Here is an 18,914-nt window from a genome sequence, read left to right on the forward strand (position 1 = left end):
AAAAAAAAAGTTGTAATATTACGAGAATAAAGTTGTAATTTATTGACAATAAAGTCATACAATTTTAAGAAAAAAAGTTGTAATATTGCAAGAATAAAGTCGCAATCTATTGACAAAGTCGTACAATTTTAATTTATTAAAATTATAATTATAATTTATTAATTTTCATAATATTACGACTTTTTTTTTTCTCAAAGTAGTGTGACTTTATTCTTACGGAACTCCAACTTTATTTCCGCAATTCTTTTTTCATGAAATTGCAGCTTTATTCTAAATTTTTTTTTTTTTTTTTTTCAAAATCGTGGGACTTTATTCTCATTAAATCACAGCTTTATTCTTGTAACATTGTGACTTTTTTTCTCAAAGTGATGACTTTAGTCTCGTAATATCACTACTTTTTTCCTTGAAATAGCATGACGTTATTTTAATTAAATTATGACTTTTTTTTCTTCAACGTGGCACTAATTCTCTGTCGTACTCATCCTCCTCCTGTCTGGTGTATATAAAATGAATGTTGAGCTTACAAGTTACAGGCTATGGAACTAATTATGTGGAGCAGAGTGTTACAGGCGGCCTGTGTAGCAGCGTAAAGCCCGATTTCCACTTCTTTCATCTGTCTGCTAATTTCAGAGTCTGTCAGTCCTGCCGGCGTGAATGAGCTGGCCTGTGGGTGTTGGGGTTTTTTTGTTTGTTTTTTATGTGAATGAACATTTTCGTATGTGTGAATGCATGATTTTTCTTTCTCCCTGTTGGTGTGTGACTTCGTCCTCAGCATTTCTGTTTCTATAGTTACCATCAGTGTTTTCAGCCCTCCCTCCTCTTCCTTCCCCTCTCCTCCAAAGCACCGATTCCCCTTTCCTGCCTCCAGCAGCCGTCTCACTCAGCCAAAACCACTTGCTTTTCTGACTTTTGCTTTTTTTTTCAAGAATGGCTTTTCTTTCTTATTGCTCTGTTTTTTATCATAGCTATTATTATTATTATTATTATTATTATTATTATTATTATTGTAAAGTGTATCTGGAGGAAACCTTTGTGTAAAATACTATAACTATACTATCATAGGTCTGTTACAGCCGGGGCGAAGAGAAATGTGGAAAACCAGCAGCTGAATTACCTCTCATTTCAAACACACACACACACACACACACACACACACACACACACAAACAAAAAACCTACCCACACACAGACTCTCTCCTTTGCCTCCTCCCTCTTCCTCTCTCTTCTTCTGTCTTACAGACACACACACATGCACACACAGAGAAGGACTGTTGTCGCGTGTACTGTACAGTGATTCTGAAGGCGAGCTGGTTGCTCTGTGTGCAGTAGAGTCGGTGTGTAGTGAAGCTTTGTGCACCCAGGGGTAGGGCTGTTCCTGGTCACACTATCTTACTCTGTGCCAAAATGTAGTGCAACAGCCGGGCTAGTCCTGTCTGGTCTGATTCCAATAAAACACTGAGCTGTCTACATCACTCCCAGACTCCTCTGCGTCCTCTTTCCCTCCTCGCTCTTTCTCTTTTTCTTTTCTTTTTTTAATCGATTCTTGCCTGCTGCTGTTCACAAGCAGATCTGTTCTGTGGGATGCTTCAGAGTTTGTGAGAAGAGAGGGGAGGGGAGGGGAGGTGATGCTTTTCCTGGCCAGCTGACCTATCAGAGTGCTCAGTTTTAGAGGCCCTGTAGGTGATGCACATGCAGAAGGGAGAGGAGACACTCACTGCTGGAGTCATCTGTGCTGCGGGGGGGAACCACTTGCCTTGTGACATTTGGCACTGCTAATTGCCTCTCTGATTAATTGGACTACCTGTGCTGGTGCAAATTGTAGCGGGGAGGCTCCCTGCTGCGCTGTGAATTCCTGCTGCCTCCATCTCTTTTGTTCTGAGCCAATGTTCACCATGACGCCGGATAGAGACGCCTGTTGGACGCAATGACAGCCGACAAGGAGAAGAGAAGGTAGAGCTGCATGTTGCTTTCAGACATTTTGATAACCATCTTCACAGTGTGTCTGATTTGTCTTTGAAAATATATTCAGGCTGTTGTATGTTTTTGGGCTTTAACTGAATTGTTTCTGTGACTGTTTGGCACTTCATCCGCAGAATTGGGACAAAACCCTTTTTGTTTTATGTTTTTTTCTCTCTTAAAATAGGCTGGGAAAATATATTTTAAAGATCTTGACTATTAAACGTCGGAGTTGACAAAAAGTTATATATTTATTAATTTCACAGCAGTTGTGGTGAGTAGCCATTTTATTTTTCAAAGTTGCTAAGAGTTCTCTTAATGCCATCAACACACTTACTTTTAAACCATATTTCTTGTTTAGTTTTGATGTAGAGCTCCAGGATGAACTCCTATGGTTGAGACTCACCTGATCGCATTATTTAATAAATTAATTAAAAAATAGAAAGCTTAGGGTACAGCTAACACCTTTTATGCCTGATTAAATGATGGTTTTGGAAATCTGGCAGAGTTGACAAAAATCTGGGACGCATCTTTGAAGAGCCACATTTTTTGTAAAAAAAAAAATTTGAAAACATAATTATAGCAGTACATTTTAACGCCAGTTTTATCAGTATGCACTGTTCGTTTTAGATTTTGAAGGCTTTTAAAACATTTTTTAATTGTTTGAATTTGTGAATTCCTGTATGGGACGAGGACGTTTTCTGTCAAAGTTTGGAAGTTACTTTTTTTTTTAAAGTAGATCAAAATATTTTATTAATGAAATTTTTACATACACGTAAATCCTTTAAGAAGAACCTTTCATGGGGCGTCAGTGGCTTAGTGGTAGAGCAGGCACCCCAGTGTTGCCGCAGCGGCCCGGGTTCGACTCCAGCCTATGGCCCTTTGCTGCATGTCTCTCCCTCTCTCTCAGTTTCACACTTCACTATCCTATCAATTAAAGGCAAAAAAATGCCCTAAAAATATCTTTAAAAAAATAGACTAAATAAATAAAAATAAAAAGAACCTTTCACCTCAAATACAGAATGAGTGTGTTGATGCATATCTGACCACAATGCACCACCGTCCTCATCAGTTTACCATACAGAAAAGTTAAAGTGGAAAAATATATATTTAAAAAAACTCCTTCTATCAAAAATCTTAACTAAAAGTACAGAAGCAGTGAATGTGTATCTTTATCAAAAGTAAGCGTGCACATGAGCGCATGAAAATACCCTCTAACTGGAGATTTTGTAACTCACCAGCGTCATCTCAGTGGAAGTTATTGCATGCTTCCTTATGTGTTGAGAAATTCTCCGCAGTCTCATCAGATAATGTCAAAAAGTCTCCGTGTCATCAGGCTCAAACATGAGTGTTTCAGAGTTCCTGCAAAGCTGACGTTTTGGTGAAACAGTGATGTTTTATCAGTCATTCACAAGGTAGAATCTGACTCTGCAAAGCTACAGGTAGTAGTAAGCAAACTGTACAGGAAAAGGTGCAGTGTTTCTGTCTGAGATGTAGTGAAGCAAAGGTTTGAGTACCTCAGCGAGACTTTGAGTAAATGTTGTCGAGCGCCTCTCTCATTTTGATTAAATATCTGGATAAAAATAATTACATTAATCTAAGAAACTGTAACAAAGTAGAATTGCAACAACGGGACATTTTCACAGTGCATTAACTTTCTCGACCCTTTAAGTGAAACAGGAGGGTTTTATTAGAACTGAAACCATTTTTAAAAGATACATATATATGTATACAGTCAGGTCCATAATTATTTGGACAATGATACAGTTGTCGTCATTTTGGCTCTGTACACCACCACAATGGGTTTTAAATGAAACAATGAATACATGCTTAAAGTGCAGACTCTCAGCTTTCATTTAAGGCTTTTTTCAAAAATGTAGTATGAACCGTGTAGGAATTACAACCATTTCTTCACACAGTCCCCCGACTTTAAGGGCTCATAAGTATTTGGACAAACTAACATAATCATCAATTAAACAGTCAGTTTTAATACTTGGTTGCAAATCCTTTACAGTCAATGACTGCCTGAAGTGTTGGACACATAGGCATCATCAGATGCTGGGTTTCTTCCCTGGTGATGCTCTGCCAGCCCTTTACTGCAGCCGTCTGCACTTCCTGCTTGTGTTTTGGGTGTTTTGCCCTCAGTTTTGGCTTCAGCAAGAGAAACGCATGCTCAGTTGGATTCAGGTCAGATGATATGACTTGGCCATTGCAGAACATTCCACTTCTTTGCCTTAAAAATGTCTTTGGTTGCTTTTGCAGTATGCTTCAGGTCATTGTCCATCTGCACTGTGAAGCATCGTCCAATGAGTTTTGAAGCATTTGGTTGAATCTGAGCAGATAATGGTGCCCCAAACACTTCAGCTTTCATCCTGCTGCTCTTGTCAGCAGTCACATCATCAATAAATACAAGAGAACCAGTTCCACTGGCAGCCATACATGGCCATGACATAACAGTACCTCCACCATGCTTCACTGATGAGGTGGTGTGCTTTGGATCATGAGCAGTTCCTTCCCTTCTTCCTTCTCTTGTCTTCCCATCATTCTGGTAGTTGATCTTTGTTTTATCTGTCCATAGTATGCTGTTCCACAACTGTACAGGCTTTTTAGATGGTTTTTGACAAACTCTAATCTGGCCTTCCATTTTTAAGGCTAACCAATGGTTTGCATCTTGTGATAAACCCTCTGTATTTATTCTAGTGAAGTCTTGTCTTGCTTACAAGAGCAGCAGGATGAAAGCTGAAGTGTTTGGGGCACCATTATCTGCTCAGATTCAACTAAATGCTTCAAAACTCATTGGACGACCCAATTGCACCAACCCAACAACCTCCTTTACCTTGCTTATGCATGGCTTTCTCAGCCCAAACAACACTGCCACCTTCAACAAACCCAGGCTCCGTACATGCGAGCTCCAGGTAGAGACAGTGCTGATACTACCTTTTCTAGCACATTCACCATACTCTATTTCACACGCTACATAGCATAACTCCAATATAAGCTAAAGTTAAAGGAGATAGAGAAGATAAACTGATAGGCTTTCTCAGCCCAAACAACACTGCCACCTTTAATAAACCCAGGCTCCGTTTATGCCAGCTCCAGGTAGTGACAGTGCCAATACTACCTATTCTGGCACATTCACCATACTCTATTTCACACGTTACATAGCATAACTCCAATATATATAAAGTGTTGTGGACCGATGAATCCAAGTTTGAGCAGTTTGGCAACAAGCAAATAGTGTATGTTCGACGGAGGGATGGGGAGAGAGATAAAAATGAGTGTCTCTTGCCAATGGTTAAACAAGGGGGTAGTATTATGGTCTGGGGTGCCATTTCAGCCTCAGAAACAGGTGACTTAGTGAAAATTGATGTCATCATGGATAAGAAAGTATACCACAGCATTCTGGTGAGGCACGGAGTACCATCTGGGAGTCGTCTTATTGGGCCTGGATTTACTTTCCAAGAGGACAATGACCCTAAACGTTCTTCTAACTATTGCCAGAACTACCTGTGACAGAAGGAATCTGCTGGAACATTGAAAATGATGGACCGGCACCCTCAAAGTCTGGACCTCAACCCCATCCAGCAAATTTGGGGCAAGTTGGAAAATACAGTGGACAGATCTTTTGAACATTCAAAGGAAAGCCTTTAGCTTGAGTTGCAGAAGGCATGGGATGACATTAGTGTTGAAGTTCTCGAGAAATATATTGACACTATGCCAGAAAGCTGTGCTGCTGTAACAGCTGCAAAAGGTGGACATACCATACTCTCATACGTCTGTGAGTGTAATCATGATTTGTGTGTGCATCCCATCCATATTAATATAGTGTCATATAGTGTGAGGTCTGTGGTAGCGCAGTGTGAGTTCATAGCAACTCAGTAAAATCCTTGTAAATGTTATTAAGATAGCTTGAGTCATCCTAACTGTTTCTTTTTTTTTTTTTCCTCTCCAGGGCAATCAGCCGCGAGGCAGCCAGAAGGAGACGACGGGTGGAGTCTGAGGTGTTTGGTGATTTGTCGGGCCTCCTGCCGCTCCAGCCGTCTGTGCGAGCTCACTTGGACAAGCCCTCGGTCATTCGCCTCACCCTCAGCTACATACGCATGCACACACTGCTCAAAGGTACCAGCGGTCATCAAAGCCACAATCAAGTCATACAATTTCAAGAAAAAAAGTTGTAATATTACGAGATTGAAGTTGTAATTTTTTTGACCATAAAGTCATATAATTTAAAGAAAAAAAAGTTGTAATATTACCAGAATAAAGCTGCAATTGTTTGAGAAAAAGCCATAATATTATGTGATTGAACTTGTAAATTTACTAGGAAAAAAGTCGCAGAGTAAGTTAAAGATAAATATTATGACCTTTTTTGCATAAAATTACAACTTAATTTTTGTAATATTACAACTCTTTTCTTGAAGAAGTGTGACTTTACTCTTATGGAATTATGACTTTATTTTCACAATTTTTTCTCTCGAAATTACAGCTTTATTCTTGTAATATAACGTTTTTCAAAATCATGTGACTTTATTCTCATTAAATTAGGATTTTATTCTTGTAATGACTTTTTTCTAAAAATTATGATTTTATTCTTCTTCACAACTTTTTCTTGAAATATAATCACTTTATTGTCATTAAATTACAAGTCTATTCTTGTAACATTGTGACTTTTTTGCGGTATGTACATAGGAAAACATCTTACGCCATCCCTGGTCAAAAGACAGATAAAGTCGTAATTTTTTGACAATGAAGTCTTACAATTTCCCGAAATAAAAAGTTGTAATATAGTGAGAATAAAGCTGTAATTGTTTGAGAAAAAGCCATAATATTATGTGATTAAACTCGTAAATTTACGAGAAATAAAAGTCACAGAGTAAGTTAAAGATCAGGATAAATTTACGACTTTCTTAATTGTGACTTTATTCACAAGGGCAAGGGCAGGGAGGTGTACTCTCTCTGCCTCAGGCTTTCCTCAATGCACATGGAAGGGCAGGGAGGTGTGCTCTCTCTGCCTCAGTTTTCCTGACTGAACCTAATTTAAAACAAGAAGCAGCGAGACGATAGGCTAAAAGAGAAGGTGCGTAACTCATCAGCTTACAGAACAGCTGATGTCACAATTGACAGCCTCTGTCAACGACAGCAAGAAATTGACGAGTGAATGGCAAATGGTGTAAGAAATAAATTACAGACCTAAGCATGCACAAGTATAGTCTTCCTGACTGAAGTTTTTCTGGAGCTTCATTCAGGCAAAATTGGTTCTAACCCGCCACCACTGATGAGTCTTTAAATGATCAAATCTGACTTGCCGTAAGCTGAATAAACCCTGTGTACAATAAAGGAATTCATGGCGCTGTGTCCAAAGTACTGTATATTTCCGCTGAACCTTTGATCCTACGTATACACAGACAGTTGCGAGGTAAATTCTGTTTCAAAGTATTCATAAGTGTGACTGAAATGTGCTCTTATGCAGAACGGTAACTTCTGCTTCAGAAAGCAAAACATCAGTTTGATGTGGTACACTGTAGTCACAATACTGGTGGGTTTGAGACGGGTGTCAGACAGAGAGGAAGTCCTTTAACATGAGTACTAACACCTGGGACACACACACAGTTTGAAAGCAACATTCACGAAACACCACATTCTTTGTTCATAGTTCCCACAAACACTTAGACTGAACCCACTGAGAATGTAGAAGAGAATAGTTTCCCATAAAAGGAACTATTTTCCACAGCAATTTTGTGAAAGAGATCAGACAGTAACACAATCGATAAAAATGACTTCCTGTGTTGCGCTGCTCCAGGTAAGACCGGGATAAAAGCTGAGGCCAGTCATGCGGTAAAATGTGGACAAGTGGTGGAAGGTGGAGAGGAACGGCGAGAGCGTGACAGAGGACATGACGAAGAGGAGGAGAAAGAAACGGAGGATCTTGAGGCCTCGGAGGAGACCAGCATGTACCTGAGGATCCTGGAAGGGTTTCTGATGGTCGTGTCCACCGAGGGAGACATGATCTACCTGTCTGATAACGTCAGCAAGTACATGGGCTTAACACAGGTACACACACACACGTTTTCTACATGAATGATGTACATTTAGGATGCAGGATTTGAAGATGAGTTCTTTAAATTCTTCCACAGACTGAGCTGATGGGACACAACATTTTCGAGTTTTCTCATCCTTGTGACCATGAAGAAATCAGACATAATCTACGTCTAACCGCAGGTGTGTGTGTCTGTGTGTCGGATTGTTCAGAGAGATCACACACATTTGAGCAGGTTTATTCATGTAGCTTCTTAAATTGTTTGTTTTTTAGAGGAAGTTTGGTGCGGTGCAAAGAGGGACTTTGTCATGAGGATAAAAAGCGCTCAGACACACAGGGGAAGAAGCGCCAACCTCAAGTCAGCTACGTGGAAGGTTGGTGAGAAACAATACCATGCTACACCGTGAAGCAGCAAACAGTTTCTGATCATTTTTAATTAAACATCTGAAGAGGACTCTTGATTAGCAGAGGTTTTTAACTCTTCATGGATTTCTTTGTAAACATAAACTCTGTAAATTGTACATTTCTATCAAATTTGTATCACTGCTTAGGCGGAATTTATACTTCTGCGTAGATCCTACACCGTAGCCTGACATGCACCTCCCCAGAAATGTAACTACACGTTGTGGCGACGCAGACCTCCTGTCTATTTTTGTAAGCTGAAACCATTTCCCTCAGTGGAAACAAAGCTTTTATTTACTTTAATTTCACAGATAAGAAACAATAAATTGTGAAGACAATAAAGCCTCCACAAAAATAGCATTTCAAGTCATGTGTGTGATTTATCCTGGCTGTGTTGTTTTGTCAGTGAACCTTGTGAGTTGTAATGGAGCCAAATTTTGAAATGTTACCTTTGTTAAATGTTGCTGTTGTCCCTGGCTTCATATGAGAAGAGGAAAAGTCAGCTAGCTGCTAGGCTAATTTATACAATGTAAAATTCCATAGGCTTGTGCTAACAACATTAGCATGTTGTATTTGTGGGGAAAATGTGTCCAGATAAAGACAAGTGTTTGTCTGTGAATGCTGCGAGTTATAGTGAAGCTGATTTGTGTACTTGTGTTTGAAATTGTCTCTATTAAGCCATGTTTAATGTGTGTTTAATGTGTGTTTAGAATCAACCAACTAATTACTTCCGCCGCTGACTAGTGTTTAGGAGGTGTAACTGCAGAGTGACACAGACACACCACCGCACAACTATAAATGCTCACAACTGCGTAGGCTACAGCGTAGGGTCTGCAGCACATGTGTAAATCCCGCTTCAGTCTTGAAACTTTGATGATTTATGCAGTCTTTGTTTTTATCTTTTTTCCTTTTTTGAAGTATGACTATCGATATCTAACCTTTGCTGGCTTTTAACCTCTCCTGCACATTTTCAAACATTTATTTGGCTCAGTTTTAATCACTCTCTCTTTTTGGTTTTAGGTCTTGCACTGCCAGGGCCAAGCAAAGGCGTGTGTCGCCCCGTCTTCAGTTTCCTGCCTGCTGCTGACTTGCCAGTCTCTGCCCCTCTCACACACACTCCTCAGCACACACACCTTCACTAGTCAGCACAGCATGGACATGAGGTTCACGTACTGTGACCAGAGGTGATTTAAAATATATATATGTCCACACGCCTTTGTGCAGTCGCCAGTCATTTTTTATATCCTCCTGAGACCCTGTGTCCTCATATGAGGACATCACATTTTGGGTTTACTTGACCTTATACTTCAATCTACTTAACTCAGACCTGTTGTCCTCGTTCGTGGACTCTTCTTTGTGCCATCTAGTGGTAGTAAGAGCACAATACACTGATCCATGTAAAAACAAGATGGCAGCCATCTCTGCCAAGTCAGTCTGCAGCTGATCCCAACACAAAAGTGGACAAGGTCCAAACCCTGATCACATTTTATGGTTGAAACTTTTTTAATTATGATCAATAATGTTTGTAGTTTGATATGGCAACAAATTTGACCAATTTTAGCATCATTAACAAGCTAAGACACTGTTAATTAGGAAGTACTTGTCTGAAGGCATTAGGACTTTATTATCATTAACAGTGTTTAGTTTTTTATACTTAGCAGGTCCTACTGATACCAAATAGCTAGGAGAAATTAAAAATGCATACCAAACAAAAGTTTGGGTCTCAGGAGGACATGTGCTTTATTCGTTCTTGTGTATTGGTTTGTGATTGAAGGTTTCATATTAAATTAGTTTTTCATTGTTCAGAGGTCGTAAACGTTCACAGTGTAATACAGGTACAAGAATATGTGCAAAGGGGTGATAGTGATGATTGAAGGATGTGCGTTAATGTAACCCATAATATCAGGAGTGTGTCTGGATAGGAACCAGTGTCAGTGGGGGTCCCGGGCCTTGTTGATGAGGCCAGCTGCACTTGGGAGGAAATTGTTCTTGTGGCGTGAGGTTTTGGTCCTGATGGACTGCAGCCTCCTAACAGAGGGGAGTGGTTCAAAGAGATTGTGTCCAGGGTGGGAAGGGTCAGCCACAGTCTTCCAAGTGGGATGGCAGATTGCGGCCAATCACCTTCCCAGCAGAGCGAGTGATACGCTGCAGTCTGCCCTTGATCTCAGCTGTGGCAGCAGCGTACCAGATGGTGATGATGCCAGGAAGTCAAGCAACTTCACAGTCAGTATGTTTACATGACGTGAAAGAAAATTTATTTATTGTGTTAGTCCAGCTAAAACTAGACGTTTAAAATACATGTAAACATGTTAGTCTGACTGAAATCGTACTAAATCCAGTTTCTCAAAGCTGGACTAACACACCCAGATAAAGTGATTGGGAGTCGAGTTACTCCTGCAATTTCCGCCCCGGGAGACATGACCTGGAAGTTGAATAGTATTAAATGCGTAACAGAAGAAGAGGCCAGTAACAATGAAATCGAAGCGAAATCTACATCCAGAGCCGTGCATTTTTGGACAGACGAAGGGTCCGCTAGCTAACCGTAGCTAGCTTGGTTGTTTGGTCTGTGACGTCATAGGTCAACTGGAAAAAGGTTCAATACTAATAAGCTGAAAAGGGGCACATCACCACCTATCATAGCAGAGTCGGACATACTTTGATCAATAGATCGATTGGACAGAAGTCCAATTAAATGTCCCAGTCGAGCTATAACCGCAGCTCGACTTAACTGTGCATGTTAACATACAAGTCACACAGGGTGAAGGGGGTGGGTGGGGATGCATTCTTTGCTCTGTACTTCTACACAGTGGTGTAAGAATGTGTTTTAGCCTAAAAATCAGCATCTGAAGAGCAGTCAGAGTCAAGTGCATATTGTATGAATTTAACTCTCATGGTATATAACAAGGAAGAGTTGTGATTTAATTTTGCAGTGTTGGACATTATGAAATTCTTATGAAAAAGGAAAAAGTATTGAAGTTAATGCCCATCTTTCTTTATTACTCATCTGTGCTGCATTGATAATGTTCTTCTGGTTCCAAGGCCGTAACTTTGGTTTTCGGCAACCACGTAGGCAGAGAAATGAAGCCAGTGCGTAAGTGCCAAAAACTTGAGTTCCTTGAACGGCCACTTTAGGCTGATTTACAGCTTGGCACAAAGCTGATTTAACATTCATGACAACGTTACGAAGAGTGACTTTTTATATCTCACCTGTTCACATTTTATCAAGGCTTTAAGTTACACATATTTAAGGGCGAGGAAAAAAACCCAAGATGCTAAAATGCCGAACTCTAAACGGGAGTCCACAAACTAGTTAGTGACATCACAGTAGCTACGTCTATTAATTTATACTAGGGCTGTCAAAGTTAATGCGTTAATAACGAGTTAACACAAATTCCTTTGGTACTTGCAGACCAAGTACCCCCCCTCATGGCAACAGGATAATGCAGCATGCCACACTGCAAAAACAGTTTAGAAATGTCCTGTGGAGCGTGACAAAGAGCTCAAGGTGTCGACCTGGCTTCTAAATTTCCCAGGTCCCAATCTGCTCAAGGATTCTTGTGATGTGCTGGTACCTCAGATGTACCCCTAATCCAAGGTGGGGCCTCCTTGGATCAGACTTGCTCTGACCTGTAGAGGCATGGACACAGGATATCTGTGAGTGTCCTGTGGTGTCTGGCACCAGTGCGTTGGCGGCAGATTGTGAGGCGGGTTAACAGCACGTGCCATAGATGCTCATTCAAATTGGGATCTGGGGAATTCGGAGGCCAGGTTGACACTTTGAGGTCTTTGTCACATTCCTTGGGTCATTCCTGAGCGATGTTTGCAGTGTGGCATGCTGCATTGTCCTGCTGGGGGAGTACTGTTGCCATGAGGGGGGGTACTTGGTCTGCAGCGGTGTTTGAGTGGGTGGAACATGTCAGGTGGTATCCACGTGAACGCCAGGACCAAAGGTTTCCCAGCAGAACAATGCATCGGAACAAAATAATCAAAGTTATTCACTTCACCTGTCAGTGGTTTGAATGCTTTGGCTGATCGGTGTATTTTTCCACTTCAAGAGTATTAAAAACTTGAGAAATATCCCTTTAAGGCACATTTACAACAGATAAAAAACGCTGGGATTTAGTTGCGATAAATGACGATTAAATATTTGAATCGATTGACAGCCCTAATTTATACATTTTAAGTACAAAAAAGAGATTGGTATCGAGAGAATAGACAGGGTTTTGAAAAGAGGAGGGGCCATGTCACATTATACAACACTGTATATTTACCACACTAAGAGGCATCTTCTGTTTCAAATGAGTTCATCCCTGTTTCATTAACAAATTTATGCTGCGCAGCCAAACATTAAAACCCACCCGTGACAGAAGCCAATTTGAACTTCCTTCAAGCTTCTTCACCCCACAAGTGATCATTTGTATCTCAATTACTCACCCTGTGTCCACGTTGAATTTGGGAAGAGAACTTTTCTGGCATGCCTCCACGGTGAACCAAGAATCCAAAAAATGGAGAAATTTCACGATAATTTAATGTAAAAGAAGGTTGTGTTTGATATAGTGTTGCCACTGTTAAACATGAACCCCAATGACTTAAATTTATCAAGAATATTTGGCTTTTTGTCTTCGTTCACCGTGGAGGCACATGAGAAAAGAAGTTTTCTTCCCAAATTCAACATAACTCGGGCTGCGCTATTGATGCACAAATGATCATTTGGGGGTTGAAGTATGCCTTTAATGGGAAACAAAAAGAGAAAACTGGATTTTAAGGGGTTAATTTAGCGTGACAAAAATGGAAGAAAAAAAATTCAGAACTTTAACTGCTTCTTCGTTCCCTTTTTACCTTCCCCTTTTTGAAATTTTAGACCCACGACTGCATAATATCTGTGAACTGTGAACTTGTTTGTGGCTGCTGCTGAATAAGTGAAACTAAATTTGTAGGACGTGTAGTAACTCATTCATTGAGCTTAAAGACAGGCAGTATTTTTGTAAGTTAAATGTATATACCGTCACTTCTTTGTGTGTTTTTGCAGAGTGACTTTCCTTCTAGGGTACAGTCCTGAGGACCTGCTGGGTCATTCCATCTATGATCTCTGTCACACACTGGACACAAACTGTTTGGCTAAAAATCATCTCAACTGTAAGTACTAATGCACAAACACACACATTACACGCCTGTAAGTTTCTAATTCAATCTCTCCTCTCTCTGCAGTGTGTTTGAAGAGTCAGTCAGTCAGCGGTCAGTACAGGATGCTGGTGAGAGGTGGAGGTTACGTCTGGGTGGAGAGTCATAGTGCGGTCATCCCCAGCGTCCGACCCTCGAAGTCCAGGCCTGGCGCCCACCAGCCACTCTGCATCCTCTGTGTTACCTATGTCCTCAGGTGTGTGCATGTCAATTTTAATCCATTTTAATGAACGTTTGTCGCCTTTATTTTTAGACACATTAGCGGCATGGCTCTAGAGTCGGCACTGTTGGTTGGTGGCTCCTCGACTTTGGTCCAGACGGAAAAATCTAAACAGCTGTTTGATGGATGTTTGTGCAGACGTTCATATTCACAAGAAGTTATTCCTACTGATTTTGATGATCCCATGACTTTTTCCTCCAGTGCCACCATGAGGTTGACAAGTTCTCTTGGGATTTGGGCTTGTTCAAGTGGAAATAGAAACTTTTTTTTGCTTTAACTTATCATTATGATGGCACAATCTAATGGCTATAGAGTCATGACACCATCGGAGTTTAGATTGGTTCCTTAAAAGCCTCGCTTTCACTCTGCAATCTGTCTACCCCTGTACGATCCAAGGATGTATAAAGAGAACTGGATACAGCGCTAGAGACAGGGCCCTGTTTATTCCTATTAAAGTTAGGATGGAGGGTAAAGCCCAAAAAGTTTGATTTCCCAGGTATAAAATTACCCAGATCTTCTGCATTGTTGGCCCATAGAGCAAGCGCACTACAGACTTTCGCAAGATGAGGGACTAACTTCTGGTTTAGCCCTCTGCGAACTTAAATGGTGACAAAATAATTTAATCATATGGCTTTTGTAGACTTTGGAAATGTGATTGAACTAGGGTTGGGTCGGTATGAGAAAAAAAAAAGGTCCAGTGACAGTAACACTTTGTTTCTTTTATTCCTTACAAATAAATTTGCAGGTTTAGCTTACTCAATCAGTGCAAACAAGGGTTGCCTCCTTCGTCTGGCTCAAAGCCAAAGTGTTGCCATATTGGCGCATTCTTTGATTTCTTCAAGACTAAATTGTCCGCCATTATCGACTCCCCGTCACTGTTAAACAAACTCCAGGCTACAGTAGAGGCCTCGGCGCATGCGCACTTGCACCCCCTAGCTCAGTCCCCGACCCACCCCCCTCTCTCTCCTGCTTGCTGTGCGCTTGGCGAAGAGGCAGACACAGGTGCTCACAGACTCGGGCATACTATAAGCGGAGTGGACTACGTGAGGAACGTCCGCAGTCATTCGGGCTTCCATAGTTGAGCGCACTTCTGCGTTGTAGTTTCCTGTAAAAATGTCCGTGAAAAATCCCCGCGATGTGAAAAATACATGCCGAGCAGTCTTTTGTGTGACACTGGCGCGCGGAGCAGAGTTTGCACGGTCGTAAAATCAAAGAGCATGGATACCAAGAGGCGAAGCTCCGTTGAATTTCTGCCAACAGCCACTAGGGGTGCTAACGCCATTTTGGACTGTTGAGCTTGGACTGTTGCGCCCAGACAACATGCAAGATGTCAAGGAGAGAGGAGAAAAAAGTAAAAGAAAACAGTTTAGTGCAATTAACTGCAACAACTATCAGTGGAACACCCCACACCTGGCCTTCCACCGTTTCCCAAAGGATCCCGACAGAGGTGTACGTTTTAAAGTGTTTTAATATCAATTTAATATGCCAGTTTTCGTGGGAAGATATATGTATATGTATATATAGGCCTATATATGGCCTCTTGGACCATTTATATCAGAACTGATTAGCGCTTTAGCATTAAAATATATCATATTAAAATAGCTTATATATTATTATTATTATTATTATTATTACTGTCCCCTTACTGTACAAACTGTAAATAAATCTTTATACCTGACTATGTGACGTCGCCATTAATGTGTTTCTAGTTAAAATATTGAGTAATTAAGTTAATCTTCTCATAAGTGGATGTAATATGTAGAGATGCCATCTCGGCCGTTTTTCCTTGTTTTGTTTTTTTTTAAAGTCTATATTTTGCTTTACAAAAACGTGAAAAAGCAGCTGTGACCAAGCTATCACGAGGTGAGTAGCATTGTAAGCATAATTAATAGCGATATACTTCAGTTTGTCTGTGTGTTTTTGTATGCAAGCGGGTCTGCTGTGGTCTGCTGACAGTCCAAAATGGCGGCGGTAGGACGAAACCATGGGGGAATTTGTTGCTATGGGGCGTTCCATTGAGCTTCGCCTCTTGGTATCCATGCTCTTTGGTAAAATCTGAGCTTTGCGCGCACAGGGCTTGCAGACGTCCGCTTTTATGGTGCGTTCCAGGCAGGCTTTTGAACTCGTAAGTCATGACTTCAAGTCACGAGTTACGACTTTGTAGCGTTCCAGGAAAGTTACAGCAAACTGCCAGTTACTTCCTGTTTAACGCTGAACATGGAGAACCGTTTGTTTGTGCTTCCCCATTATTTCTATCGCCAAAGGTGCCTGCTCCTTGCTCATTTGAGCGTGTTTGGAAATGTATTTGGTATTGATTATTCTTGCACTGGAAACCAGCTGTTAGAGCGGCTGCCAATAATGCGTTAACATTAGGGTTATTTTATGTCTATTTCTCACCACGTATCACCTGCATCAACACCGCATCCATAGGGCTGCCATTGTTGTTTAGAGGAGTAAGGTAATTGGTTTAGAGGGATGTGTGACGTCAGAAAGCGTAACTGGGAGTACATCGATCTGGTACGAGTTCACGGGTGGGAAGTTACGGGTTTGACTGCCATTCCAGTGCACTTTCACGGGTTACAGGTTGTGAAAACACGAGTTACAGGTTGCCTGGAACGCACCATTAGTCCAGGCGGACTTCCGCAGATGGAGTACCGAACCAAACTGGTATTACCGAGAACCAACCCAACCCTAGATTGAACCAAATGGATCCAATCCAATAGTGAAACGAGTCATTTCATAAGGGCGGTAATGCTCAAAATAAAATCTATCCATTGATTTACAGACATCTCTTTCACCATAGGAAATGTCCGTTGGGCCCAATGTCATTACATGACAGACCTGGAAGTCTTAATTCCATGTTTGGCCACTACAAACATTGGCTTCAAAGCTTGGCACACTTCCTTGGGGCATGGTATGATCTTCACGGAAAATGAGGCTGACTTTATGGCTCAAAGGAAGTGTAGCAACCATTGCACAACCAAAACAGGAAGAGGATAGCGCTTTTGTTTTTCCCAGTAGCTACAGGTAGCTTTCCCCAGCTACTAAAGAGGATCAATATCAGCTCTTTGTAGATACTATTCCCAGTAGTGGAAATGGCAGATGGTGGAAGAACCAAAGTAACAGTGGAAACTGTGGTAGTTGCTCAGCTCTGAGGCAAACAGGAAGGTTGTCTTCATGTCAGCAGCACCAACAATAAAACAACCTTGAAATGCTTGTGGGGTGAAAAGGTTGTGTGGGTCCACTTTAAAGTGACTCAAAAGATAAAATGATTTTCAAAATAGTTGGCAATTAGTTTTATTTTGAGCAACTATTTGATTAATTTGATGAATGTGTCAGTTTGTTTTGTTAAAAGTGTTTAAGGACCAATGTATAAAAAAACAGCCAGTTTCGTCCTTTGAATTAAGTTTAAAGTTTAAAAACCACTTTCGACCTGACATAGATCAAAGCAGGACCAAAACATGACTTGATTAAACACTTGTGACATGAGGTAAGCGCGCAGGCCTTTCTTTTTTCCTTCATGTACACTGTTTTTTGATAGCCATGCACCCACATGATGCGTGCGTTATTATTCTACCGAAACCCTTTAAAGTCCGGGTAAAGGGCTTCAAAGTGCTTCAATGCTGTATTCATGTGTGTCTTACAGTGGAGTGGAGGAGCCGTCCCTGAAGCTCTCTCTGGACCAGCATGTCCACGGATGTTTGAGCTGAAACTTGAGTCTGAAGAAGAGTCAGAAAGGCCCCGATCACACAGAAAGTGGATTGCACATCCTTTTTTTTTTAAACACTGAAAGCCACAAGTAAAAAAAATGTGTTAAAAAAGCCTGCTGTGCCTTTTTATTGTTGCCAGGCAACCACCCCATCGTGTCCTTAAGCTAACCTTCCTGTGTAATCAATCTACTGTTTTCCCCACAGTAAGCAGTATCTAGCTCCTGACATGTTGAGGCAGAGGGTACTTGCTGTAGCTCAGGTTGAGGGTGAGAGGCTGTCAGTAAATAGTTTGTTGGGCACAGGGAAACAGAGATCTGTGTGGGTACATGAGACCCTAAAAAAGAGGGTGGATCATGGGGAGTACCACCAGTTGGTCCAGGAGCTTCTCCTCCATGATGGATGTTTCCACGCATATTTTAGGATGACTCAGGGGCAGTTTGACAACCTGCTGTCTAACATCAGGCCGTATAGCTCTGGGCATCCAGCAACCGCTACCACCAGTTTCTCCTCCATTGTTTACCAACTTGTTGTCGTGACCACCACAGAAGGCCTGCCTCTCAAATCATCTCATTGGACAATGGGAAAAAAGATAATGCAAAAAGAGATGACATTTCCACTCTGAGTTGAAGTTTTTTCACCTCGAGAAGTTCAGAGTGCTCCGGCAAAAACGCCAGGCATGTAGAGTGCAGAAACGCAAGGTGCGTCGCAGCACAAAAACAGCGAGCAAAAAAGCTTCATTCTCATTGAAAACAATTACAAAGCGGCGCCTCCAGCTGCTTAAACATTTTCTGTGTGATCAGGGACTAAGACCACCATCCTCCAGCAAACAACAATCCTCTCTACCTCTGTCTGTGAACTCTTATCATCTGTTTTCATTGATCTGATTTTTATTAAATATGAATATTTCTAATGCAAAATGGCTTGCTGTATGTTTTTGTTAATCACTGATATTTCTAATGTATATTATTTGGATATAGCTTCAAATACTTGAACTGTCTGAACTGTTGTTTAACCACCAGACAACTGACGCAAACCTTGGGAAGATACAGCACATTTTAAGCAGGTCTTCAGATACACATTGATCATTCAGGCAGATAACTGAGTTTTACTTCACAGTTTTGTCACACTGTTTTGCGTAGTTGTTGCAGTTAGCACCACTTCTGTCTTCCTTTAAAGGAAACTGAAAGCATTAGGTGTGGACTGTGGTTGACAGACAGTTGACGGGGTGTAGTGAGAGCCGAAATTTGTCGACGAAAGCAGGCGGTTTGACTTTTTCCTGACCTCTCTGGGCCTGACCGTACTTCCTGTGGGGTTTCCTTCTGGGCCACCTGACACGTGGGGTGACATCTGACTGTCAAACATGGTGTGCGCTACATACACACACACACACACAGTATATATAGAGAGATCT

General features: G+C 41.2%; 1 protein-coding gene across 1 annotated transcript; it reads left to right on the forward strand.

The window, feature by feature from the left end:
• The first annotated feature begins 1,776 nt into the window (after positions 1-1,776).
• epas1a (endothelial PAS domain protein 1a) lies at positions 1,777-17,646 on the forward strand. Its single transcript, XM_033611197.2, has 9 exons — positions 1,777-1,950; positions 5,909-6,075; positions 7,754-8,004; positions 8,088-8,172; positions 8,264-8,364; positions 9,413-9,576; positions 13,422-13,528; positions 13,601-13,769; positions 17,440-17,646. The coding sequence occupies exons 1-9, from the start codon at positions 1,925-1,927 to the stop codon at positions 17,501-17,503; spliced, it is 1,134 nt and encodes a 377-aa protein (XP_033467088.1). The 5' UTR covers positions 1,777-1,924; the 3' UTR covers positions 17,504-17,646.
• Positions 17,647-18,914: the final 1,268 nt, after the last annotated feature.

Source organism: Epinephelus lanceolatus, chromosome 21 (assembly GCF_041903045.1).
Source record: "Epinephelus lanceolatus isolate andai-2023 chromosome 21, ASM4190304v1, whole genome shotgun sequence".
In the NCBI taxonomy this organism is placed as follows: Eukaryota; Metazoa; Chordata; class Actinopteri; order Perciformes; family Serranidae; genus Epinephelus; species Epinephelus lanceolatus.

Coding starts and splice junctions, on each gene's coding strand:
- epas1a (XM_033611197.2), top strand. CDS start 1,925: ATGACAGCCGACAAGGAGAAGAGAAG. Junction 6,076..7,753: donor CATGCACACACTGCTCAAAG/GTACCAGCGGTC, acceptor GCGCTGCTCCAG/GTAAGACCGGGATAAAAGCT. Junction 9,577..13,421: donor TTCACGTACTGTGACCAGAG/GTGATTTAAAAT, acceptor GTGTTTTTGCAG/AGTGACTTTCCTTCTAGGGT.